Here is a 26837-nt window from a genome sequence, read left to right on the forward strand (position 1 = left end):
GACAGTGATGCCATGGTCAGTGCACCAGTTACTGGTGGTTTTGGCACTGTGGGCAGGTGCCAGATCATGCTGGAAAATGAAATCCTCATCTCCATAGAGCTTTTCAGCAGATGGAAGCATGTAGTGCTCTAAAATCTCTTGGTACACAGTTGCATTTACTCTGGACTTGATGAAACACAGTGGACCAACACCAGCAGCTGACATGGCTCCCCAAACCATTGCTGACTGTGGGAACTTCACACTGGATTTCAAGCAACTTGGATTTTGCTCCTCTCCAGCCTTTCTCCAGACTCTGGCGCCTTGACTTCCAAATGAAATGCAAAACTTGCTTTCGTCTGAAAAGAGGACTTTGGACCACTCTGCAACTGTCCAGTGCTTCTTCTCCATAGCCCAAGTCAGACGCTTCTTCCGTTGTCTTGAGTTCAGAAGTGGCTTGACCATGGGAATACGGCTATTGTAGCCCATTTCCCGGACACGTCTGTGAACTGTGGCTTTTGATACCTGGACTCCAGCTTCAGCCCACTGTCTTTGAAGCTCCCCCAAATTCTGGAAGTGGCTCTTTTTCACAATTTTGTTAAGGCTGCGGTCATCTCTCTTGGTTGTGCAGCGTTTCCGGCCACATTTTTCCCTTCCAACAGACTTTTTGTGGATATGCTTTGAAACTGCACTCTGTGAACAGCCTGCTCTTTGAGAAATTTATTTTTGTGTCTTACCCTCCTGATGGAGGGTATCAATGATGGTCCTCTGGACAGCAGACAGATCAGCAGTCTTCCCCATACTTGTGATTTAGTTTACTGAACCAAGCTGAGTGTTTTTAAGGCTCAGGAAACCCTCGCAAGGTGTTTCGAGTTAATTAGATGATTCAGGTGATTAGTTGAATAGCCTACTTGTATACTTTTTCATGATATTCTAATATTTTGAGATAGGATTTTTGAGTTTTCTTAAGCTGTAAGCCAAATTCAGCAATATTCAAATAATAAAAGGCTTGAAATAGTTCAGTTGATGTGTAATGAATCCAGAATGTATGACATTTTTGTTTTTTTAATTGCATTACAGAAAATAAAGAACTTTATCACAATATTCTAATTTTCTGAGACAGTCCAGTATGTTTTGGGGCGGGTCCGACATACGTCCTGCTTCAAAACTAGTTATTTGTGTTTTGTAACCACACACATCGCTTACATACACGCAACCATTAAGCTTGGCTCATTCGATTCAATGCAGCTCAAATGAGGACTGATAGTTGTTGATGATTCTTAAGTCATGGCATTGGGTGCCAATTCCTAAATCATGGCATTGAGTGCCAAAATAGTAGCTTAACATAACCACAGTATAACATAGTCTCACTGTAATACACCAGAGCCTACAGAGACTTCGCCGCTATGCCGCAAGTGAGGGGCAAGAGCAGTGCAAGGAATCAAATGGAGTGAACCATGAGTATTTCCGACGCTGCGTTGTTCACATTTTGGTTTTGTTTTTTCTTCTTTTTATCTAGCGGTTTTCATCATATTTATGCATATATTTTAGACGGTGCTTGGGCTGAATTTAGGGGTGCAACCCCAAAAATGGCCGTGTTACGCCCATGAATATATTTTTCACCACTTAGAGGCATTAAATAACACACACTTTCTGTGTGGTAGGTCTGGCAGGTCTCTGCTGAGCGCTGATGGACTGGACACAGATACAGGCTGACGTCCCCAACTTCACCTGTGACAAGACTAGACAAGGGATCCAATATGTGACCAGTCATGTCCCGTAGGGGATGCGGCATGACCTTGGCAGCCGGTCTAGGCAGCCGCACCTACCAGCCACACTATGGTCCAGGGTTCTCCCAGGATTTTTCCATTCAAATTTAAGAGTTCTAAAGACCTTTTCAAGACCATCTTCAATTAGATTTAAGACCAATTTCTCACCTAGTCTAGTGTACAAACATAGGAGGCAGAAGGCGTGACACACCCTGGCCACAACAGCAGGGACTAAGAAGCCCCCACCGAAGTCACGGGGAAGGTATTGCGTGCCCGGTGCCTGAGGTTTGCTTTGCAAGGGGGGGCCGGTCCTTGTTGGCACCGAGAGGGTCTGGCCCGTGACCCGGTTGTGGCTAAGCATGGACTAAGGGTGGGACTGCGGCAGGGACTGGTACTGTCTGACCCGAGGGACGGGTACTGGCACTGAGGCAACTTGCAACTTAATGCCATCAAGAGGACAGGACAGAGTACGGGGCACCGGCTTTGGGAACAAATGATTGTAATAATGATGTAAGATATGAAAATTTGCTTATGTGATTGCAAGAAGCGTCCAAGGTTATTTTGGGGGTGGGTGCTTATAGGCCTTTGGCTTCAACCCATATCAGGGTGATGCCCTTGCAACTGGGACACATCAATACATAATAGGGATGCATGATTTTGGAAAAAAAATTGTGATTTTTCAGACGACTTTTGCAATATTAATATCATTTTCGATTTGAAAAAAAAGAGGTGTATTTTCTGTGCTAGTTTTGTTTTTTTTGTGAGCACTAAACCCTCCTGTTTTCCTTTGAATGATATTTTATTTGACTTTAAATGATATGAATTTTCCTAGATTGGTCCCAAAAAAGTAAAAAAAAAAAAAAGGTCATTAAATAAAGACAACACGAGGGTTAATCATATTGACATGTGTTAACCTTAAGAAAACAGCTCCCTCTTCTGGGGAGCTTTTTTATAGTTGCTGTATGCTCACACAAGGCTCAAACCGCAGTGTCTTGTGATTACACAATTGCACTACGTCACATCGCAATATTTTTTTATTTTGGCTAATCGTGCACAAGGCCGTTTGAAAGCTGGCAGAAAGCGTTGCCTCTGGGACACCAGGACCGAAAACATCCACGCTCATGTCATGTGTGTTGAAATCCGACTCAAAGACAGGAACTGGCGTTTGGAGAAAACGACTGAAAAGACGCTCATGCCACATAGGCCAAAATCGCGTCTCAAAGACAGGTCTCACACTCCTAGCTCTCTCGACCTAAGCATGCCGAAGCAACTCTGTCTTGCTCTCTGTCTCTCTCTCTGAGACAAGAGTTCCAACCTGGATGACAGAAACAACTACACATCTTTCTCTCTTATAAGGTACTTGTACACAACAGGACAAAAAATAGAAGTGCTGATTTGGTGCTGGGGTTTGAAACTTCCAACACGTCACAGAATATCTCTGCTCATTTGCTATTTTCACTTTCCACAATATACCCTTGACTTCTTCAAACTCTCCAGAAAACCCATCTCATTCCAATATCTATCTTGTTGAGATGTTTGACGATTGACTTTAGTCTAAACAAATTTTGGTTGTGTCTCAACAATCAATATGTGTCAAGTTTTTGACTGAAGTAATAGTTCAATGTCAAATCAATGAATTGCAATTAATAAATACAAGTGTACCTCCTTTGAAATTAAGAGGCTGATTGTTATTTTATAGAGAAGACATTTGGTGGCCTCTTCTGGGAAATTGAAGTAACTGCAAATGGCATTTAGAAATCCTAGAACTATTTCCTCCTGGAAACAAAATAAAAACGCTACACCGGCATCCCTTTTTTCTTTTCGGTATTTTTCTGTGACGTGATGTTTGTTGCGACAAATAGAAATTTCAAATTACCTGTAGAAAGACCACTTGAGTAGAAACTGCCGCGCGGCCTTAGGGAAGCTGGGGCTGCCCTGATGGGGCTTGAGGACCTGAGTGACCACGTTGTCCAACCAGGTGGCCCACTGGTCCAGAGAACTCTGCTGCTGCAGGGTGACTTTGAAGTCCTGCTCCAGACGCTGCACCACACTCTCGTCGCACTGGCACACCCACGAGGCCTGCTCCTGTTACCCAAGATGCACGCGAGCGTTTAACGGGGGTCGCGCACTGCCGACGATGCCAGGGCAGGATCTGGCCACAACCTGCACGTTAGCGAAGTCCACCCGGTTGAGGTCGGAGAGCATCTGATTGATCTGTGAAGTGTTCTGGAGGACGGCCCGTGCTGCCTGGGCCAGGTGGTTCAGGCTGGTGTAACGTCTTAGTGTCTGTGCAAAGGCACTCACCACCGCTACCTGCAGAGCACATTAAGAAAGCTATACTTAATATTAGGAGGATCTTCTACCTATTTATGGCAAGATAAACGGATCCTTTAACTACCTGGCTCTTTAAAACGATATAAAACTTCCTAAATCTGAGTTGACAGAAAAGAAAAGTTTTTTTTGTTCTTAAAAGGGAAACTATGTAATATTTGACCACTACAAATCGCTGTATTGTGTGGTGCAACAGAAAACAAGTGCTACAAAGCACAAAGATAAACAAACTATAGAGCGTCAAAGTGACCAAACAGCAAAATATTTCTTCACATTTTTGCCCAACCTTTCACAAAGTTTTTTTGTCTTACAATGTACCCTTGGCGGCAATTTTATTAATCAATTGATGTTTGTTTTACCACTAGGAGTTGCTAAATAATACACAATATCCCTTTAAAATTGAAAAAAAAACCAAAAAAACATCTGCCAATGGTACAAGACAATTATACTGTAGAAATAAGCTGATTTCACTTATTTTGCTATTTATTGTGGTTTTATTTGTAATTCTGTTGCAATTTGGTTAATTTGCAGTATTTTGAGACATTTTTACTAAAGAACTCTGCTTGCACTTGGTTTTGAAACCAATATTAAAGACAAAAATGACGGTCAAAATGAACTTCAAAGATTTGAGGTAACTGCAGGGGGGCGATAATGTTGATGTCGTATATCTGTTGACACAGCCTCTGGCATTAATATTATTCCATAGATTTTATCAACTCATCAAATGTCACACAATGAAATAATTTGTGCTAAATATTAGCTCTTGTCTGGAGAACGGGTTTGGTGGTTTTGTAGAAATTTGTCTTAAAATATATGGTGTGGATCTAAAACAAAATCGAAACATCTAAATATTTTGCTTGAATGTGAAATTGGAGTGCCACATCCAATTTCGTTGTCACAATATGTTCAAACCCATTTTGTAACCATGATAATAGAGGTATATTCTATTCTATTCTATTCTATTCTTTGCTTTCAAAATGTCTAAAGAACGATATAAAATGACAAGTATGAGTGTAATTGAAACAGGTTCAAAATCGCAATGATAACGTTTTGAAAATGTGACACTTTTGTTCCGGTCACCTTGGTGCGAATGATTTCTTGAGGAAAGCTTGTCATGGCGTTGGTCAGCCATCCCTCAAGACTTTTGGCAAAGTTCCTGATGGCCTGAGTGAGAGTACCTGCAGAAAAAAAACAGGTCTGTTCTGAATCTGCAACAGACAGCAGTATTGGCCCCAAATAACTTTATGACTTTGACTAATGACTGACTGGGAACTGGGCGCAGCACATCTGGGATGAGGATCTCCACCAAGGACTGGTAGAGAATGTGATCGCAGCTTCGCATCCATAGCCGCACTGGTTCGTATTTACAAAGATTTACCAGCTTCTCTCCGGGCAGCACACCTTCTAGTTCGTCGTCACTGCAGATCGAATTTTGCACATCGTTTTAACATTGTTTTGTATTCGGAAAGGCTGCGAAGATTAGTCATTGATGTTGTCATGAATCGGTTATTAATTGCATTGTTGACTTTTTGCCAGACACGTTTTTCCAACAGAGTGAGACATCTACATAAATAAAATCTCTGTTGAATACGTCTGTCTCGAGCAGTAACATAAACATACAGAAATGACAGCGTCAACATCAAATACATGTACCAAAACTTCTAAAGTTTGGGAAGATTTTATCCTGGATGCAGTGAATAAAAAGACAAATATTGAGAGAGAAAACGGATAGTTGAACGAAACAGAGTCTGACTCGCCTCTGTAAGACTTAAGTAACATTCAAGCCAATACAATTTCGATGAGATGCTTTTCACAGTTCATACACATATATTTAGCTAGAACTTGAGCGTTATGCCAGACTGTGCCTGACGAACTTTTCTGAACTTTAAATGCATGCAGTTCGAATAACAAACGTCTGTTGTTAATTGTTTGATTTCAAACTGTTAGGAATTGTTAAATATTTTTGTTACAGACTTTGCAGTTGACCACTGAATATACTTCACAAAATTCACATAACTTATTTTCTGTTCTAAAACTGCTAAAAAAAAGCCTGTTTTTGTATCAGTGTATCATCATATTTGTGCGATCATTGATCGGTCGCTGACAACCAATGTATAAAACTGGTGGCAGTGGGTATCGAACCCGGACAGTGGCAATAAGAACGTCACATCCTGAGCAACAGGCCATTAAGGACATATATTATGCAGGAAAATCAATAGGGCATTCTCACACTATTTCTAGTCACGGTGCCAGATAAAAATGAGAAATGAGAAAACAAAAAGACAAAACAAATCTGTCAAAAATGTTGTTTCACTTTATCGTAGCTCAACATTGTAAGTGACAAACGCAGTTGAATGCGTTTATTTATAGATTTCATACCGGCCAAATTACTTCCCACAATGTCTTTCTCTTTCGTTCATGTCAGAATCACGTGTGCTTTGCAAGTCAGCGATACAATACTATAATTCAGTGGTCCCCAAACTTTTCTTTACCACAAACTGGTTTAATGTCTGACAATATTATGAGGGCCGGCTTAATAATAACATCAACAACGTGGCACAGTGACTAAAAATATAGTGTGATGATGACGACAAAAATGTAATGCCTTTTCATGTGTCGATCGTATTCGTAGTAGAATAGAGGATAGGATTTGGCACTCTCCCCAGCAATTCAGTTTCGATTTCTGCCTAATCCAATTTTTGCAATTGTCATCAGCGATATATTTTGGGCGGCAGTAGCTCAGGAGGCAAAGCCCTTGTCTTGGGCTCAAGAGGTCGCAGGTTCGATTTCCAGCTCTTCTGTGTTATATGTCGAAGTGTCCTTGAGCAAGTCACTGAATCCCCAATGCCCCCGAAATGCAAGTAGTTGCCTTGCATGGCTGACACTGCTATCGGTGTGTGAGTGTGTGTGAATGGGTAAGTGTGAAGCATCTTGTAAAGCGCTTTGGGAGGTCTTCATTGACTGGAAAAGTGCTATATAAATGCAGACCACTTACATTTGACGGATCAATTAATGCACAAATATGGTACTTATTTATTACTAGTGCAACCTCAAGCCTTTCTGTAGTTTTAAATCTACTCGTCTTATAGATGGAAAAAAAATATATCAAAAAACATTAATTTTGGGGAATCGAATTTACAATCTAGTGCGCTTTATAGTCCAAAAAAATAAGGTACTTGATTTTAATTAATTATTAATTTGCCTGGTCCTAAAAATGGATATAGGTTTATGTATGACAGAGCACCGTGTGCAATTGGTTTTATTTAAGTTTTGTGCTAATCGGCACTATGTTCTTTAAAAGATGCATTTTCATTGAACCCTGTTTCTTGTTTTTATCATCATTTGCCACATAATCATATCAACTTGATGCTAAATTCGAGAAAAAACATTAGCAGATTATCTGACTAATTAATATCTTCAATAGTCGGTGACTGGTCGCCTACTAAAATGGTTGTTAGTTGCAGCTCTAGTATTCATAAAAAGCCTTTTTTGTTCTTTAAAGGGACACTATGTAATATTTGACCACTACAAATCGCTGTATTGTGTGGTGCAACAGAAAACAAGAGCTACAAAGCACAAAGATAAACAAACTATAGAGCGTCAAAGTGACCAAACCGCAACATATTTCTTCAAATTTTTTGCCCAACCTTTCACAAAGTTTTTTTTGTCTTACAAAGTACCCTTGGCGGCAACTTTTTTAATTAATTGGTGCTAAATAATACACAATATCCCTTTAAAATGTAAAAAAACATCTGCCAATGGTACAAGACAATTCTACTATAAAAATAAGCTGTTTTCACTTGTTTTGATATATGTTTTAATTTCTTTATAATCGTTGTTGCAATTTGGTGAATTATAAAAAAAATATTCATAAAAAGCATCACCATTAAACAGGGAAAGTACATCAAGTGCACACTGACCTGCTGGGAATGGTGGTGCTCCCGTCACTAGATGTCACTGTTGAGCACCAAAAGGTCTGCCAGAGTTTCTCGATGTATTGGAACTGGAGGTTCATCACCACATCTAGTGTTGCCTGCAGGGGAGGGAGAGAAAAAGGGAAGAAGGAGGGGGAATTGAACCATGGCAACCAGATACACAACACAGATTCTGCAGGCAGCTCCAGCTAGCTGTGGGCCCCCGGTTGGTTCCGAGGCGAGCCAACGGGAACGCAAGACTTCAATTACCCGGGTGCTTTGCCCCAAAGGTCGCTCAGATTAAGGCAGAGTATTGGAGGGAACCGATACAGTTGCTAGTTATCTGTTATAAATGGTAACGTAATTTTGCAGTATACAACTTTATTACCTTGAATTACTTTTGGATTACTCCGATATCAAATGTGATAATGATACACAAACAAACATAATACGAATACAATTACTAAATTTAAAATAAATATACAAAAAAATAGAAACAACGTTACAAAGAATGACAATACAAAGGAAATTATTATTATTATTATTATTATTAATAAATAGGATAAATTATCTACCAAAATATTTTCTTTATTGAATGCAAATGGAGAATTATTTTCTACCACTATGCTGGGCACATGGATTGAGGAACATTTACACTATAATATTATTTTTAATCACAAAGGGTTTGCCATACTAGGGGCACTACAGGCCGAGGGCAAATTCCACCCTGCTCAAAAATCTTTTAGTGAATCACAGAAATGAAAATGAAATGGTCCACACTTACGTAGAGCATCTTTCCTTAATACAAAAATGTGAATCAACAATTTACTTTTTCTTTTTTACAAATAACAATGATAACAGCACACTGTTTAGATGGCCAAATTCATGCACTTTTTAAGCCACCGTGTCTTCTGGAAAATATGTATGACTTTAAGAGATATTAGTCCATGTTTTTGCCAACATTATTCATATAATAGGAGGAAAAAGGAGGTTTGACAGTACTTTATGACTGATATTTACAGTTTTTTCACGATATTTCAACTTTTTCACTCACAAATCAAGTCCTTAAGCTATATATCTGATGTGAAGAGCGGTGGAAGTTATCGATCAAAACAATACATTTTTCTTTCCCTATCATCGGCATCAATTTCAGGTCGCTGGAGTTTCCTTTAATCCTCAAGGGAATGCAATTTGGTTCACAGACACCACCAATGACAACAACCAAAATAGACACATCTTTGTTGCAATCTGGCACTACTCTCCGCAGTATGGTTGCCCTGGCACTGTCATCTGGGGATATAAGACTCACATTTTACACGATGCTACACTTATTTGTATTTTCTTTTAATGCAGTGGTAAATATGTGCAAGTCTTTGTAATCTCCAGAACAAAACTAAATATAACGCAGCTGAAAACGGCGTCAGGTGTGCGGGGGGCACAGCAACTATGGCGTTCTGCAGCTAAGCTAAAAAAGAGGTGAATTAGATCATTCTTAGGGCTGGTTAAATGTAAATATGTTTTTAGAAGCATTGTCCCAGAGTGCAAAAACAATTTTTCTCTTGTTTTTTAAAAACTTTTCTAAAGGCTTGAGTGCAGCCCTTCCCTTAGTATAAAGCCTCTGGGAATTATATCAGTACAATAAATCTCCACTGGATAGCAGGAGTGGCTTTGATCAGATCTTTTGTCAACCATTAATGACTCGCTCCTGTGTCCTGTATTATACTGTACAGCGGTGTGTAGACATTGATGCTGAGTATGCAGTGTGGTAATAAAAGCGAATATATAAGTACAGACTGTAAACGCTTCACAACTTTATTCTTACTGAAAAAGATGAAATGCATTCGTAATCGTCGGGACAAAGAGTGATGACGTTTCTTGTACCGCTGCGATCGCCATGATGACTTGAATCATGTGATCACGTCACCAGAATAGTTCTTGCAAAGTTCATGCATAAGTTTAGTATTCTTGCAATAAAATGTTATTTTGCAAGGAAATGCCCTTGTGTTTATAAGAATCATAGTTTTTGGCTTGGTATCAAAAACATACTGGATATAAAAAAATACCAAAAGTGAAAGTTCTGCTTGAAGCGCTTCCTTTCACAGAGAGCAATTTTTCTCAGATGTTACTTAGCAAGTAACTTAGCAATGTTCAACTGTTGTTTACTACACAATGGTAAAAGCTAAAAGCATTTTTTTTCCTAATGAAAGATGAGGGTTCAAACTTTCTTTGGATGTGTCCTATGCCTATATAGCTACAGAGCAAAAGTTTCTGTAGGCCTTCAAAAATGAGTCAACATGGCAAAAATTCACCAGAACCGGCACTTCGATTTGCGAGAAGTGTCTGGCACTGAAAAAGTTAAATTTGAGAATGTGTTTTCAAATCAGGTGCACTCCGCAGTCCATAATTTACGGTAATTCAAAATCAGTCATTTCTTTACCCCTGCCCCTGGGCCAGATTTTTCAACCCAGTACGGCCAGTGACTCATAGTTGTCCAACCCTTGCCTTAAAAAAATCGGTCAAAACTCCAAATCGGCGTGCATTAGCAGATCTTCTTTTCAGAAAACGCCTGACACTCAAAGAGCTAAAGGGGAAGAGATAAAGCAATGTTTTGTTGAGCTATTACGTAGCCCAGCATATTTTGTAGTAAGACATTGGCAACAGTACAATGAGTGTTCGCGTCTATGTGTGTGCGCCCGCTTGCCGCTGGATCTTTTTACACAGCAGCGTAGGCTTCGATCACAGGCTATGTTTTCAAGTCGACTTAGCCGTCGCCACGGCAACCTTGTTTATGGTTGCCCCCGGCAACAGGTCAAACACGGAACTCCAAAACAAAAAAGTAGAATTCCCCATCCCCCTTTGAACAAGCGCGGTTTGTAGTCCCACAGGAAAAACAGCATAGAGAAAATCCGACTGAGGAGAATGTGACAAAATCGTGTACAGAGACAACCTGTGGCATGACTGCAACCAACCTGCAGTCGATATAGCAAATGAGCATTAATTGCGTAGTATTTTCCGCACTATAAGGTGCACCGGCTATAAAGCTCACCTCCAAAATATCATCTTTCATAAATAAAGGCTTAAAGTACACGAAAATAGAACAACATTAAGGGCTAAAATGATACTGTCATTGTGCATTGATTGATCAATTGACCACAATTGCATAACATTAGATGTAACGGGAATAGAACTCAGATCAAAGCAGGGAACGTACCACTTCCTATCCACTCGACCTCTAGGGATACAAACGAAACAGTCATCAGGCTTTACTCATCATCACACTATTTTTAGTCACGGTGCCAAATTGTTGAAGTTATTATTGGGCCGGGCCACAAATATATTGTCAGACATTAAACTGGTCCGTGGTACAGAAAAGGTTGGGGACCACTGATACACAGTATTGCATCACCCACTCGCAAAGTCTTTATGAACAGCACGAGATTCTGAAATGAATGAAGAAAATGGTATTGTGGGAGGTAATTTGGTCGTTCTGAACATGAAAATATAGACATTGTGGGAACTATTTCAGTCATCCTAAGAGATAAAAACGCATGGCTCAACATATCACATCCACTACACAGCATTATATCCAGACAGAAGAGCAGCTTCAGCGACAGACTGCTGTCACTGTCTTGTACCACGGACAGACTGAAGAGATCTTTTCTTCCTCATGCCATGAGGCTCTTTAACTCCACCCGGCGGAGTAAAGGCCCACATTAAACCACACCCCCTACATTGCATATTACCGTACTTTTAATGCAGTGTGTATTTTATGTAGCACTATTTAAATACTCTATACAACACGCTACAGTGGGTATTAGTATGTCACATTGGGTATTTGTATATTGTATTCCTTTTGCTTTATTATTGTATTGTTCTCAGCGGAAGGATGCTGCTGAAAATGTGAAATTCCCCGCAGGGATGAATAAGGTATCGATCTATCTATAATGTTTGGCACTTACAATGCTTAGTTTGAGCTAAGAAAAAGTGAAACAAAATGTTACACAGAACTTTAATCACTTTCTGTTTTCTCATTTCGCCACCATATCAGAGTACCAGGACTAAAACGTACTTATTCTGTATTGCACACGTCTGTATTGCAAGTGGTCTATTGCAGTAATTTTCGACCACTGTGCCGCGGCACGCGAGTGTGCCATGAGAAATTATCCAATGTCGCTTTTTAAAATTTACAATTTTATAAAACATTTATGAATCATTTTCTGCAAACATTATGTCATTGTCAAGTGTCTGTGCTGTAAATACTGGGGGTATTATAAATTATGTAATTAAACATACTGTTCAGTGTCATTTTATAACATTTTTGGTTAGTAGTGTGCCGCGAAATTTTTCCAATGTAAAAAAAACGTGCCCTGGCTCAAGAAAGGTTGGAAAAAACTGGTCTAGTGGATAGGATTCCACGCTTACCCCGCCGCAATCCGAGTTCAATTCCCGTTGCATCTAATCTTATGCAATTGTGAACAACTGTTCATGTCCTTAGATGCCTGGTGGTTAGGATTCAGTGCTCTTACCATTGCTGTACGGTACAATCCCCGTTGCCTGTATTGTTATGCAATTGTGGTCAATAACATTCATTAAATGATCAATAATTGCAAAATATGTTCACACATTTCCAATTTGAAAGGAGCCAACAACATGTTGCACCTCACCTCCTATTATTTTGTACCAAAGGATTGTTCAACCCATCCTTCCGTACTGCTCAACCTGTTTTTTCCAATATGCTCTCTGTTTCGAACCAAACTCACATGTATCAAGTCAAGACACATTTATTTGTATAGTCGTCAATCACAAAATGTCTCAGAACAATTACACCATACCCTGATCTTTAACCAACATGCGGGCAAGGAAAAATAAAAAATAAATAAGAAAATAAGAAACCTTGAGAAGGGATCACCTGTGGTAATCCCCCTTCCAGGATCACCAGGGCGCAATAGATTTAGCATTGGGTAATATACACAAAACATAGTAAACACCAATAAAAAAACAGAGGTAATATGTAAAAATCATATTCACAGAAGCTAAAACCATCGACGTACCCACACCCAACATCTCAGACTTAAATAACGGGTCCATCATATTCAACACATATAATCCAGGATATCACTGACCCATTACAGCAGGGGTCCGGTACCTATGGCTCTTTTCACGAGTACTTATGGCTCGGAGATAAAATAGAACTTGGGCAATTACTTAATATTCTGATATATATGGAGCCGATTGTCGCACATTAATCAAGCGCACGTTCAAATTTCTGGTCAGTTTTGGGTTTTAGTGTGCCCCTTATGATCCAGAAAATATGGTAACTTTAAAGGCACACAAAAAGGATCTGCTAATGAGATAACAGGTCACGCTTAGCTCCTAGTGAAAATAAGAAAGTTCCCTGCGTGAACATTAAACACACGCAGGCAAGGAACAGTGCCAGAGTGGCAGACAAAGGCGATAGGCCGTGAGCCCGTCCGCAGACGAGGCCACACAAAAGCCCGCGGGGAGGCCTCCACAAAGACACCAAGATGTCCAGCCAGCACGCCGAAAGGTTAATTGGCATGTCTTGAAAGCCGCTTGTGGATGAAAAGGAGCCCGGAACAAAAGAAGCACGGGGAGGACGGACAGGGAGGCCGGTGATAATGCGATAAAGCACTTGGCTGCTTTAATCACACAAGCGGCTGTCTGTTAAGCCCCCTGATTGTAATGTTTCCTATTATTTCCCTTTTCATCGTACGGTGGAAGCTAATTCGCAAATTCATGATGGAGGCCCTCGAGTGAATTATGCAATCATCTGACGCCTGACAAAGCTAACAGAGAAGGCACCTGGTCTTGGGTTGCTGGGCTATTTAAGAGTCACTTTGATACAATTTGAACCTTTGAAAGTAAATAATAGTTATAGCTTCTTCAATCTTGACATTTAAGTCAAAAGTCTCGTTTGTGAATACAAGTTCATTTAGCTTTTGTAATGATTTTGCAATGGATTTATTTAGTTGAAATATATATTTTTTTGTGAACACTACTATGTTTAGTCCACGGCGTTACTTACTAAATGTAAAACATTTTAGTTGTATTTTTGCAACTATTCTTTTTAAAGTGCGCTGAAATATTTAGCAGGTTTTGTACACCTTTTACACGTCGAAATTCAAGCACTCTTTGAGGGGTTTCAAAGCCAATTTGATCATTTCTCCAGTACAATTGAAATAAATTGGTATGAATCAATTTTGGGGAACCACAAATATATCTGTGGTTTACATATGCAATTTTTAGTCTCGCGTGTACGTGGCATATGATCGTGAATATACTAACCCTAACCCTACGAACGAGTTAGGTAACGGACGATCGTTCGTAAGTTGAATTTGTTCGTAGGTTGCTTCAGTGCTATATTTTGTATGTTTAAGGTTTATATAAGTATGTAAGGCTTGTATAAGTAACCTGTATTGTTTTGTACTAAAAAATAACCATTTCATAAAATAATATGCTCTATAAAGATAAATAAAGTGAGGTTTAACTTACTTTTGGGAGATACGCTTCAAGAGGTCCTCCTCCATCTTCTCAACCGCATTAAGCTTTCTTATTCCACTTTCGTTACAAAAGAAACGGCTCGCCTCTACCCCACACTTTACACTAACCATATTAAATGGATGCACAATAAATTAAGCAATAAAAACGTCAAAGTTCTTAGCACGCCAGCGATATAGTACACGTTGTTATGATTACACACGAAACAGGAAGTAAAGGATGAATGCTGGGTGACCTCTTACAGCGCTACACGTCGAAAGAAGCACTACAGCACTGTCCTCTACTCAGAAAAAGGTGTACACAATACAAAATCTAATTCACAGCAATGTCCTGATATTTATCGACATCCCGAATTTAATGTTCCTATCTACCGCATCTAGTCGAATGGACGTAAGTATGGCAGCGTCTGTAAATGACAGTAATATGTAGCTTACATTTTCAGTTGCAGGAAATTTTTTCCCATTACAATATACCTTTAATAGCTTTAATCTTTACATGGCCTTATGATTGATACGTAATCTTTGCACTAATACACATTTCATAATGCCCTGTTTAGGAGTAGCATGCAACTGTCCTCTTGGGAGTGACCTGTATGGGGAAATTACCCTTTATGGGACAATGCCGTAAAAACTAATGCCAGCTGCAGTAAATCACGAGGGAAGAAGAAATGCAGTAGCATAGCCACCAGCAAATTCAGAAACATGGCAACCATTTCAAGCATTTACAAGCACCTCACCCAAAATTCTAGCTCTTTTAATCCTTGAAAACACAACATTAAAATTAAAGCATTTTAAGGATTTTAATCACCCATACAATCCTTGATTCATTCATGAGACTGTTCTGTAAGCAATACATATATTTTTATATTTAATGCTTTACAAAACATAAAGTATTAGTGGATATCAGGCAGGACACCGTTTATACAATTTAAAGAAAAATGGTCCTTGGTGTGTGACTATATATATCTATTTCCGATGGATTGTTCACAGACCTAACGCAGCTGTGGAAGTATCTTATAATACAGAGGTCAGGAACATATGGCTTTTTTCATGAGTTTATCTGCCCGAGGTAAAATAAGCCATAATAATATTCTCTGAAACTTTGAAATTTCTCTCTATGTGAAACAAAAGCTGAAAAGGAACAAATTTGGTCCAAAATGTATTGGACAATTTTTCAACTACAGTTAACAATAACGGTGTAACACCAACCGACCCTGTTTTGGCTGTGAGTATCTAATATGGACGCTCAACAAGCAATGTATGTTCACTGTTGAGACTCTTTATGATGAAAACCCACGTAACAAACTGTAAATGCCTGAAAACGCCAGCCAAGCACTCAGAGCAATTTGATTGGGAAAGCAGTTAATGGTGGGATTATCTCTGCAGACATAACGCACTACCATACATACAATACATTTATATCCTTCTTGTTTGCAGTATTTTGTCACATTTTTATGAATGAACTCTGCTCGCACCTTGTTTTAAAACCATTATTCACGACAAAACTGACAAAATGAGACAAAATTATCTTAAATAACAAAGGGAAAAAGACAAATTTAAAGTAGTATGTTTGTTGATATGGGACACAGGCCCAGGCATTATCTTCATTTCATAGATTTTATCAAATCATTAAACGTCACACAGTAAAATGAAATGTGCCGAAGGATTAGGTTTTGTCTCAAGAGCGTGTTTGGCGATTTTGTTGAATTTTATCTTAAATATTTTATTTGTCTCTCCCCCCAAATTTTTTGGGTTTTTGTTTTTATGGCTAGTTGAGTTTAAAAGTTTCCCAAAATATATTCAATTTTAAGTCATAAATTGTTAGATCAAATTGCTCCAATGATCAAGACCGCCACCTACCTCACAGTGGTCTCTGTACAGGGTCTGCAGCTTCTTGATGTCATTTACAGTGATGCGGTCTGGCAGAGGCTGAGTTCCCACATCGGGGGCAGGAAACTCAGGTAAGCTGTGGGCTGTGTCTGTGTGAAGCACGTACAGTATGTTACAGGTGTGTTTACAAAGAGACAGAAGAAGTCCACATTACAGAGAGAGTGTCAATAGAATCTTGTAAATGTATATATCATCGGATTTATATCAGGATCGGATCACGCTCTGTGCTGCAAAAGCATTATTAGAAGTGAAAAAGTTGCATTGGGACAAGCACTGACCTATGTACTGTTGATGGTGTTGGCTCTGAGCTGCAACAGACTGTTCCGGAGTATTGTTGCAATGTGAGTTCACGCACAGGTTGTCAGGCATTCCGTCCACCTTCTGCAGAGGTTTGAATCTAAACAAGGCAGGAGACTAGTTCATACGAATGAAACTCCTACATAAAAATACTGCAGGGTTCGAACACCTTTTCCATGGTCAAATGCAAGCACTTTTCAAGAACAATCTACCCCTAAATTTTCCAGTACCTTCAAAGGAAGAAATCCAGCGCCGATTAAAAAAGAATGCTTTTTATTTATTTATCAAAAGTAAAGTCTCTATCTTGTTGCTAGCACATCATTTGTGGTATTTTGAGCTGTACCTATCTATGATCTATGATCCTTTTGTGCCAATGGGTTGCTATAAACAGACATAAATTCTGCCATTCTGCTTCAACAATGCACAACTTGGCTACATCACACTTGTTTACAAACACAGAAAGGGCTCTGTAGGCGGTAATATTTGAGTTCAATATGGAAGACAAAAAAGAAAAAGTACTGTATGTATAGAAAAAGAAAAATGAGCCAAATTTGGACTAATTTTAATGACATTGAGACTGCTGATTTTTTGATTTTTGTTTCACTCATTTTGATTTATATTAAAATATGCGTGTTTTTCAGAGGATCTGCGTCCAAATTGGTTGAAATAGAAGTGTAAATAGTTTATTTTGCATTTTAACATTTATTTATAACTGTCTAGAGTTAATATTTTTAATTAATATTTCATTGTTTTGCGTTTTCAGCGATTTGTGCTGTTGTTCAACTTTAAATATGTTCAGCGTGTTAAAAGCTAAATTTGTTTTTAATTTTACAAAAAAATGTTTTAGATCTGTGCACTCAAAAAAAAAAAAATCATACATTACCGTTTTATTACAAATTACCTAAAACATTTTATCATATTGTGTTATATGTCGAAGTGTCCTTGGGCAAGACACTGAATCCCTAATGCCTCCAATAAGCAGGTTGGCGCCTTGCATGGCTGACTCCCTATTGATGTGTGTGTGTGAATGGGTAAGTGTGAAGCACATTGTAAAGTGCTTTGAGAGGTCTTTGTTGACTTGAAAAGCGCTATATAAATGCACACCATTTACCAATTATATTGATATTGCTGATTACGGCTTACACCCAACTAGTAAACTTTTCTGATATTTTAATATTTGGGGATGAAATATTTGAGTACTTTTTACAAAAATACTTATCCCATCTTGAAACCAATTTGATGATTTACACAAAACTAAGATTTTACTTGACTGCTGTAGGGACATAAACTCTTTCCGGGCTATTTTTTTATATGGGAAACAGGCTGCCATGTTATTATATATTTTTATTATGTTTTAAATATTGCAGACTTACAAAAAAGATTGCATAGGATGCCAGTTGGTTGTTTCGACTACTATGTTGTTAATTTTGTAACCTAGGTGATTTAATTAAGGGGAAAAAAAAGGGGGGGGGGGGCTTTGGAAGAGTTTGGAATTTCTTATCTGAAGTCCAAGCTCTCTCCTGTTCTCCTTGCAAGTTCAAATCCATTGATGTCTTCTCTCCTTATTTTGAGCGTCTATTAAACTTTAAACTTATCAATTTTATGAAGTGAAACTTCAAACAAGAGATTAAAATAAACCACTAAACATGATAAAATATTATAAAACATTTTTAGCAACAAATATATTGTGAAATGTCTTTATTATTTACACATTATCTGTTTGTTTTATTGGATGTCCATGTGTATGGTTTGTAGATACAAAAAGTACCGTATTTTCCGTACCGGGTTATAGGGCGTACCCCCAAAAATTAGTTTTGGTCCTATATCTTCCATAGATAAGGCGCACCGGATTATAAGGCGCTACAATGGGAACGTCGACAAAACAGTCAGATGATTCAGTCAAACTTATTACCCCCTTAACATTCCCAAAGCTTGCAAAGAAGCAAATATGTGTCGTAGACACGTGCGGATGCGGTGTCCGTACGATGTCACTCAAATGCACAATTTCAAATATTATTCGGAAGGTTAAAGTCTTGGGATTCAAGAAATGCCAACCATTCCTTAGTTTCTATTTTCCTTTTCGCTCGCAACTTTACTGCGCATATGACAATAAACACTTGGAATTGAGTTTAATTCACTCAACTCATCACAGCAACATCAAGATCAAGATCGTTCTAAAACAAGATACTGGGAAAATATAAAGCCGCATAGCTCAAGTTCTCACGTTCAATAATGATATGCAACCATGGTGAGTGAAGTAAATCCACGAGAGTAAAATATTTACAAATACAGACTAATGAAACATGTTTCTTTATGGCGTACTTTAGCAAGCTTGCTATTCAGAGTCATCTTTTTCGGCCAATTGCAGGGTTTGTTTTGGCCCTCTAGCCTATCCGAGGCTCCGAATAACTTCAGCCAATAGCGATCGATTTAACTGAGGATTGACACACCTTTTTTGGCCAATTGCAGGGTTTGTTTTGGCCCTCTAGCGTATCCGAGGCTCCGAATAACTTCAGCCAATAGCGATCGATTCAAATGATGATTGACACATTGGTTAGCCAATGAAACGCCGGTATATAAATCCCAGCATACACCGCGGACTACTCCACGTTCGGGGGAAAATCGAGTCGGCGGCTGTTGCGTAAGTTGCGAGACCTTGCGACTTAATATTGAGCCATATATAAGGCGCACTGTATTATAAGGCGCATGGTCAGCTTTTGAAAAAAATTAAGACTTTTGGGTGCGCCTTATAGTGGGGAAAATACGGTAACATTAAAGTAGTTTGGGTGAACGCTACAGATGTAAGATTGAACATTTTGGAGAATTACGTTTCAATTTGCTTCAAGAACAGAGAGAACCATCATTGGTTACACATCGACAATGTACTTAGTTTCCAGAAAAAGCCCCTGATTTGGTGGGCCATCCTAACGTCACCGTTTTCAAGACATATTTCACCAGAAGAAGTATCCGATAGGTTAAATATAAAGACCTTTGTTTCTGGTGGACGGGCTGCTGCCTCATGGCCATGTACTGCGTGTCCTCTTGCAGACGGTTAAGCGGCGAGTCTGGCTTTACCCGGATGCCGTAGTAATGATATTTTGAGTTGCCTCTGGAAGATTCCAAAACGCAAAAGATGTCATCAGAGTAATCACAGTTATTACAATGACACAAATCTCAATAAGCACCATCATCCAAGTTTCGTGGCTAATCCCTTTCTTATTACTGTGATCAAATCAAATATATTTGTAAAGCACTTTTCAGGAAATAAATTGCAACTCAAAGTGCTTTATAAAAATATTCAGGGTACAATAAGACAATTAAATCCCCACTTTTATCCCCACCCAACAACCCGAATACACAACACCTAATAAACGGACACACGATGTTTCAAATTAAATTACAACAAAATAAATAATAATAACAATAAAATATGATTATGGATAGGTTTTGGAGAAGACCGGAGAGCAGGGCATTTTAATAATCTAAAACGGCAGGATATAAAAGGAGGCATCAGCACACCTGTGTGTGCCTGAGGGAGATATGGGCTGACTCTGGCTATATTCTTCAGATAATAAAATACAATTTTAATTATATGTTTGATAGGTGGAATAAAATTAAGCTCAGAGTAAAAAAGAACTACGACATTTTAACACAATCTGAAGGTCTAAAATCTTGTAGTTTTTGTAAAAGTTTCTTTATCTGACATCTCAGGACCTCTATTTTGTCCTTGTTGAGCTGTAGGAAGTTCTCTGCAATCCACGACTTAATATCTAAAATGCATTTTACCAGAGGACACGGCAATGTACAGCTGGGTGTCGTCTGCGTAACTATGGAAACTGACACAGTGTCTTCTGATGACATCCCCAAGGGACAGCTTATACAGATTTAAAAATACTGTCCCTAAAACTGAACCTTGGGTTCTAGAGGAACACAAACAGAATCAAAAGATCTTGCATCACAGCGTGAGGTACAAACTTAAAATGAAGTCCTACCTGGTTCCGAGGCGCCGGGTCCTGAGTCCCATGAAGACGGAGCGAATCAGTTTGCCAAAAGAGGCAGCGTTGACCGGATCCAGTTTCTGCTCCTGGCAATGGCGCAAGTAATGGTTGTAGAGGGAGCATCGGGGCAGGCTAACGCCTTCTGCTGTCTCGTAGTTGTCCAGTAGCCACTGGAGCTAAACACACAAAAAAACAAATGGAAATCAAATGCTGGAGAAAGTAAAGAGCCATAGCGGAGTAGACGAGACACAAATGTACAACTAATATTTACTGTATGTTTTGGGACTATAAGGCGCATCCCAAAACCCCATATTGGCCAGAAATTTCAATGTGCGCCTTATATAACGGAAAATACAGTGGATACAATTGGAATATTACCACGATAACTAAAGGATTACTGTATTTTCATTATCCATCAGCCACATAATTATATGGGATGAGGTCATCGCTGTCATGAATACACAGATCCAAGTTTACCAACGTGTTTTATAAACTGTCTCGCAGAGCTATCAATAGTGAAACGGAATCAGAAGACAAAATTGGACTCTTGCAACTCCAAACCCAAGCGGCTAGGACCTCATTTTTGGGAAATCGCGAAAGTAACATATTTAAATCCCACATCGCTTTAGGAAAGTGATGTCATAATTGCACTATGTTCTGTTGCGCCACAATGGAAGAATGATGAGGATTTGCATTCTTGATTTAGAAGTATTATAATTATATTGAGTCCATCAAATTATACAAAAAAAAAACAAAATCTAACACACACAAAAACGCCCCAAAAAACATTCAGAGTTCGAAGATAGTGAAATGTTTCACACAGGTTTAATGACTTTCGTTATGTTTACTTTAATGTTAAAATTATACGTTGTCTTAAAAACACTGCCTCTGATTTATGTACGTTCAAACATCCTAGAAAGAGCCTAGAATCTGTAAAGAGCTAGTTTTGAAGACTATTTAACTTAAATAAACTTTACATATTCATTTTTTTTTCATTTTGTATTCTATATGTTTAAAGGCACTGTCCGGAATTTAAAATTTGTGACTTTTTGATTGTAGCCTCAGATCATTCCTGAGTTTGTGCATATCTTATATGTTCTCGAATAAACTCGTCTTTTTTCATATTTTGGGGGGTTTGGGATGGTGCTTGGACAGTATTTGAAACAGGCTTTTTCTTACTTTTACCATTTTCTTACTACACTAACTGATGAGAAGCATAAGGTCACCCTCCAACCTCTCCCCTTTTCCTCCTACCTAATGTGTCGTGAGAAAAGCAAAGGTAAAAGTAAGATAAACGCAGATAGACACTGTAGGAAATATGAAGGCTCTTCGAACTCATTCGGGCATTGTTAACACAAACTTAATGGAGAAAATGTTCTACTTTCAACCTTTTAAGGACACCTCAAACTACGCACCCTACCTTTAAAAAATGTTCATATAGAATTAATTAGATGACAGGAATCATACAATATTTTTCATTAAACTTTTATTTCTTTGCAATACTTTTTGTGAATTTTGCGTTACGGTGATGTTCTCAACAGCTGCAGAATGTAATAGAAAAAGTAACTTGTAATGTAACTGTTAAAACACAGTACCTGTAATCAATAATGATACTTAGTCACTTCTAAAAGAGGGTAATCAGAAAAGTAACTTTTTCAAGGAAACCTGTAAGGGAGAGTGGTAATGATTTGCTTAAGTGTTCAAGTAATTAGAAAAAGTTGTTTGCTTTTAGATTGAATCTATCATTTTTCCACACAATGCACACATATTAAATGGATAAGTACACACAGTATAGAGTGTAGTGTTGCAGAATAGAGTTTTCAATGCAAAACGCAGACCTTAAAAGTGCTGTGTCAGTCAAGCAAAAGCAGTAGGTTGTGTGGTACGTTTCACAAACAGGGGTTAAAACACACATCCCACAGGATCAGCCACAGATTTCACCCCCTCTCACAAGTTCTCGGGTCCTTTTCAAAGAAACTTCCAGATTGACTTACATGGCTGTTGAGCAGGCTGCTTTTGTGACTTGCAATTCCTTCAGACTTTTGGAGGTTTTCAATCGCCATTTCAAGCTAAAGAGAGGATGAGCATGCAAACAGCGTTGGACAAAAGAGGGGGGGAGGCAAAAGAGAAGAGAAAGAAAAATGGGCAGAAGTACATTAAACACAAAAAAAGGTATAAGGAAATAAGACTGTTAGCATGCAGCCAGATCTCTGCATTTCCATTCAAATCAGTCAATTGCCGCCAAAACCATTATTGACACACAAAAGCATGCAAATCAAGGGATCTTAAGTTTAGTTTGGTCTGGCTGGCAGTCAGAAACTCCAATGTATGCAAATAAGACCCACAAGTAGGGGCACAGGTCAACTCAAGCTCAGAGACAATGGGTCAGCAGTGCCACCCCCAAGTACCACAACTTACCAAACAATACCTTTGGAAAACTCTGGAAAAGCAGGAGTTAAAATTACACTCGCATACTGTATTGGGCTATTTACAGAGTGCATTAACTGATTTTGTCTTTGATTAGTTAAGTGATAGGGACAATCATTTGAAAAGGAGGGAGAAATCAAGTCCCAAAGAAAAGGACGTGCACCTTCAGCCAACTGGGGACAGGGAAGAAGAGGGAAAACATAAAAAGAAGAGGCATCGTTCCAAGCCCTAAGAATGCCCCCGAGGGCTCCTGGCCAAATGGTAATGAGCCCTAGGGGTTGATTTGTTTCGCAGGGCGCTCAAGTGCCTGTGAAAACCTCTGAAACAAGGCACGACTGAATTATTCAAGACGGTGCCCCAAATTTACAGGCTGTACGGGACAGCCAAAATCAGCGCTTAAGTCTACCACCCTAATGGAGTATTGCTTAAAAGACATTTAAAAGAAAATATCTATGCAATGACTATATCAATGTGACTTATAGGCTCCGCAACGGCAGAACCGTTTTTCGTGAAAATGTACGAAGTTGTATTTTAGGCCTCTACTCGTGTCTTTAGCTGCGTTTCGTGTCAAGGCACATCTAATACACACCAACAAAATTGATAAACATCTTCTTTCGGTTGTTGTGTTTTGTGGGTCTCTACTGCCCTCTGGAGGCCAAATTGGGTAATGCAGCTCCCGACCAACAACCACCGACCACTCCAAGCAGCCAAATCCGCCTAGTAAGGCCGGGCTTTTTGCTTCTACTACATATATTTATATTTATTGCAAAAAATTAAGAATGTTTGTGTCATATTTGTCCTCCTGGAGAAACCAAATCTCTTTCCATTATCAAACTTTTTGGAAAAGTGCCAGGAAGCCACTAAGAAGCGCCAAAGAGCCACATATGACTTCAAAGCCGCTGGTTCCTGACCCCCGGTATAACGTATTTGATCATCCCAAGATATTGCTCAAACTAAAAAAAAAAATGCAACCAGAAATGTGGTTCCCTGATGCTCACCATGGCTGAAGAGGAGCGGGACGAGTGGGAGATATGGTTGCGGCTTCCTTCCATGTTCCCCCCGTGGATCAAATAGGTGCTGCCACTGGAGATGATATGGCTGCTGCTTACGTCCATGGCGATTCCTACCATGCTGTGGGGTGGTAGCCCGCCGCTAGTAGAAGAGACCACAGTGGCTACGTGCCCTCCGCCAGCCTGCGAGTCAAAGTATGGGCCGCTGCTGCTCTGGCCGTACAACTGACCCTCAGGATTGTAGTAGGCTGCTGTACGACTGGGAGGAATCACTGTAGTTAGCATGCACCCAAGACTTCAACTCACAATATAAATCTACAGTGCTGTGCAAAAGTTCCTTATGGTTTGATGTGATAATTTGTTCACAGCATTCTTCAGATCTTTCCACAAATGCTTTCTAGGTTTGAGGGCCTAAACTTTAGTTAGAATTGTAGAATTTGCTTTATGTTTAGGGTCGTTGTCCTGTTTGAAAGATACCCCGCGCCCCATTCTCAGGTCTCTTGCCAACAGATGGAGCCCTGTATTTGGCCTCCATCCAACTTCCCAGTAACTCTAACAATTTTCAAAGTCCCTACTGAAGAAAAGAAACCCCAAAGCATGATGTCGCCACCACCATGTTTTACATTGGGGTTGGTGTTTTGAAGGTGATGTGCGGTGTTACTCTTAGACCTAAGTTAATGTTTCTTATTCAGACAAAAATGTTCAATTTTTCTAATCTGACCAGAGCATCTTATTCCACATATTATTTGAGTCTCCAATGTGGCTTCTTGCAAACACCAAACAGGCCTTTTTATGGTATTCTTTCAGAAATTCAGATTCAGATCTACTTTATTGTCATTCTAGTACACGTGTATACAGAACGAAATGTCGATACATCTGACCCGCACAGTTTTCTTGAACGTACAGACATAAATATAAATAAAATGTTGTATTGAGTTGGACTATTGAGTACTAATAATATACTAAACAATTATGGCTATGTATAGTATTTTACAGTAGTGCAAAGAGTGCAAGAGGAGCAGCTAACCAGATGTGCAAAATGGGCAGTCAGGTAAACAAGTCAGGTAAACAGTAACAATAACACTGTAGTACAATAGTGCAGAGGAGAACAGATGTGCAAGGAGTGGCTAGCTATAAAGAACTGCCAGTAGTGCAAAAAAGTCAAACAAAACCAACACATGTACAGATTAGCAGCAGTGTAGATTTACTATGTGTTTGATTGACCATTTAACAGTCTAATGGCCAGGGGGACAAGACTATTGTGGAACCTGGTGGTCCTGCACCGCACACTGCAGTACCTCTTCCCAGAGGCTTTCTTCTTGCCACTTTAACATAAAGGGTGGATTTATGCAGAGTACAACTATAAGTTGTCTTATGCACAGATTGTCATACCTCAGCTGTGTAAGTCTGCAGGTCATCCAATGTGATCTTGGGTCTTTTGGTTTCTCCTTGTTTGGGCGGAAAGTTTAGAGGGACGGCCAGGTCTTGGTATGTTTGCAGTGGTTTTATGCTCTTTCTATTTTGATATTAACTGAGACTTAATGACACACAGATACAATCTGTGTCATTCTTAGTCATTTAGGTCAACATCAGATTATTCAAAAGTCAACAGGGAACTTCTGGATTTAGTTGGCAGAGCTAAGAGAACAGGGGGCCAATATTTTTGCGACATCTACTTTTTAATGTTGTTGTATTTAATATAATACAAAATAGTGAAAAAATGTAGTTGATTGTGTCACACATGTTGTCGATTCTTAGAAAAACATTTCAGTTTTTTTAAGTTTGAAGTTTGAAGAGTGAAATGTGACAATATATAAAAAAAGTACTTGGAGGGCACTGAAACAATGCATTTTTTTCAGTTAGGAAAATCTGTAACATGTAAGTAAACATATTAACTTTAGTTTAAATGCTGAGAACCTAATGACTTATGATAGTGCTTGCCATCATGTTTGAACCACCCATTCAATTGCTGTAAATGTGAATTCAAGCTTACATTGTCCCGTTAGTGTAAACACCATCACCACTTTCCCCTACATAGTGCACTTGGGATGGGTATACATGCTGTGATTGCTGCACCTAAAATGAGAGAACATACATTGAAAGAACACTTATTTTACATTTGTAAATTATTTTCCCCCCCAACTAAAACCATAAACAAGAAACTCAAGCAAGTGTCAAATACCCAATGACAGCTCAGTGCACTGTTTAAGTGATTTTTAATTTTATTTTTTTTCTATCTGTTCTGTGTTATAAAAAAAGAACTTTTGTTTGCTTGCATAAATTAAAGGAAGGTAGCACAGACCTGAAAATGTGAAGTAAGAGGTTGGACTGGAAAAACATGTTTAGATGTATTCCCACTTGCATTATAAAGCATTTGTGAGTGATAAAACATAATGGTTTGCTCGTGTATCAGTTAATACACATTGGAGAAACAACTACAAACAAAAATCATGCTGGTTATGATATTAAGTAATTTTAAAACATATATTACAGATTTAGAAAGACCCAAATGGGTCCGCAATCAAGTTTTAAAAAGCTTATAACTCTGGGGGTGGCTTGTATTTATTTAGTATACTTTGATTTATTTTTCATGCTCTTTTGTTTTTTGGGTTATTTTGTGCTTTTATAGTTTGAATCGGTAAAGCAAAAACAAATGAAAAAAAATAAAAAAACAACAGATATATAGTTAATACGTTTTCAAACCTGA

The 26837-nt window shown here is 38.9% G+C and overlaps 1 protein-coding gene across 5 annotated transcripts in view; it reads right to left on the minus strand.

The window, feature by feature from the left end:
• rfx2 (regulatory factor X, 2 (influences HLA class II expression)) overlaps positions 1–26837 on the minus strand; it is a 61120-nt gene that overhangs the window by 4765 nt on the left and 29518 nt on the right. For 4 of the 5 annotated variants that reach the window (XM_088349074.1, XM_088349070.1, XM_088349075.1 and 1 more), the window contains 12 exons: positions 26124–26206; positions 24119–24389; positions 22688–22762; positions 20688–20869; positions 19685–19804; positions 16677–16795; positions 16369–16487; positions 7997–8109; positions 5343–5494; positions 5157–5254; positions 3909–4058; positions 3622–3830 (listed from right to left, as the gene is read on the minus strand). In XM_088349074.1, the coding sequence (XP_088205200.1) occupies positions 3622–3830; positions 3909–4058; positions 5157–5254; positions 5343–5494; positions 7997–8109; positions 16369–16487; positions 16677–16795; positions 19685–19804; positions 20688–20869; positions 22688–22762; positions 24119–24389; positions 26124–26206 (1691 nt within the window). The remainder of the gene's footprint in view (positions 1–3621; positions 3831–3908; positions 4059–5156; positions 5255–5342; positions 5495–7996; positions 8110–16368; positions 16488–16676; positions 16796–19684; positions 19805–20687; positions 20870–22687; positions 22763–24118; positions 24390–26123; positions 26207–26837) is intronic. The other variant, XM_088349073.1, reaches the window with a different exon arrangement.

This window comes from Urocampus carinirostris, chromosome 12 (genome assembly GCF_059441175.1).
Source record: "Urocampus carinirostris isolate Australia breed hairy pipefish chromosome 12, RoL_Ucar_1.0, whole genome shotgun sequence".
Taxonomy (NCBI): Eukaryota; Metazoa; Chordata; class Actinopteri; order Syngnathiformes; family Syngnathidae; genus Urocampus; species Urocampus carinirostris.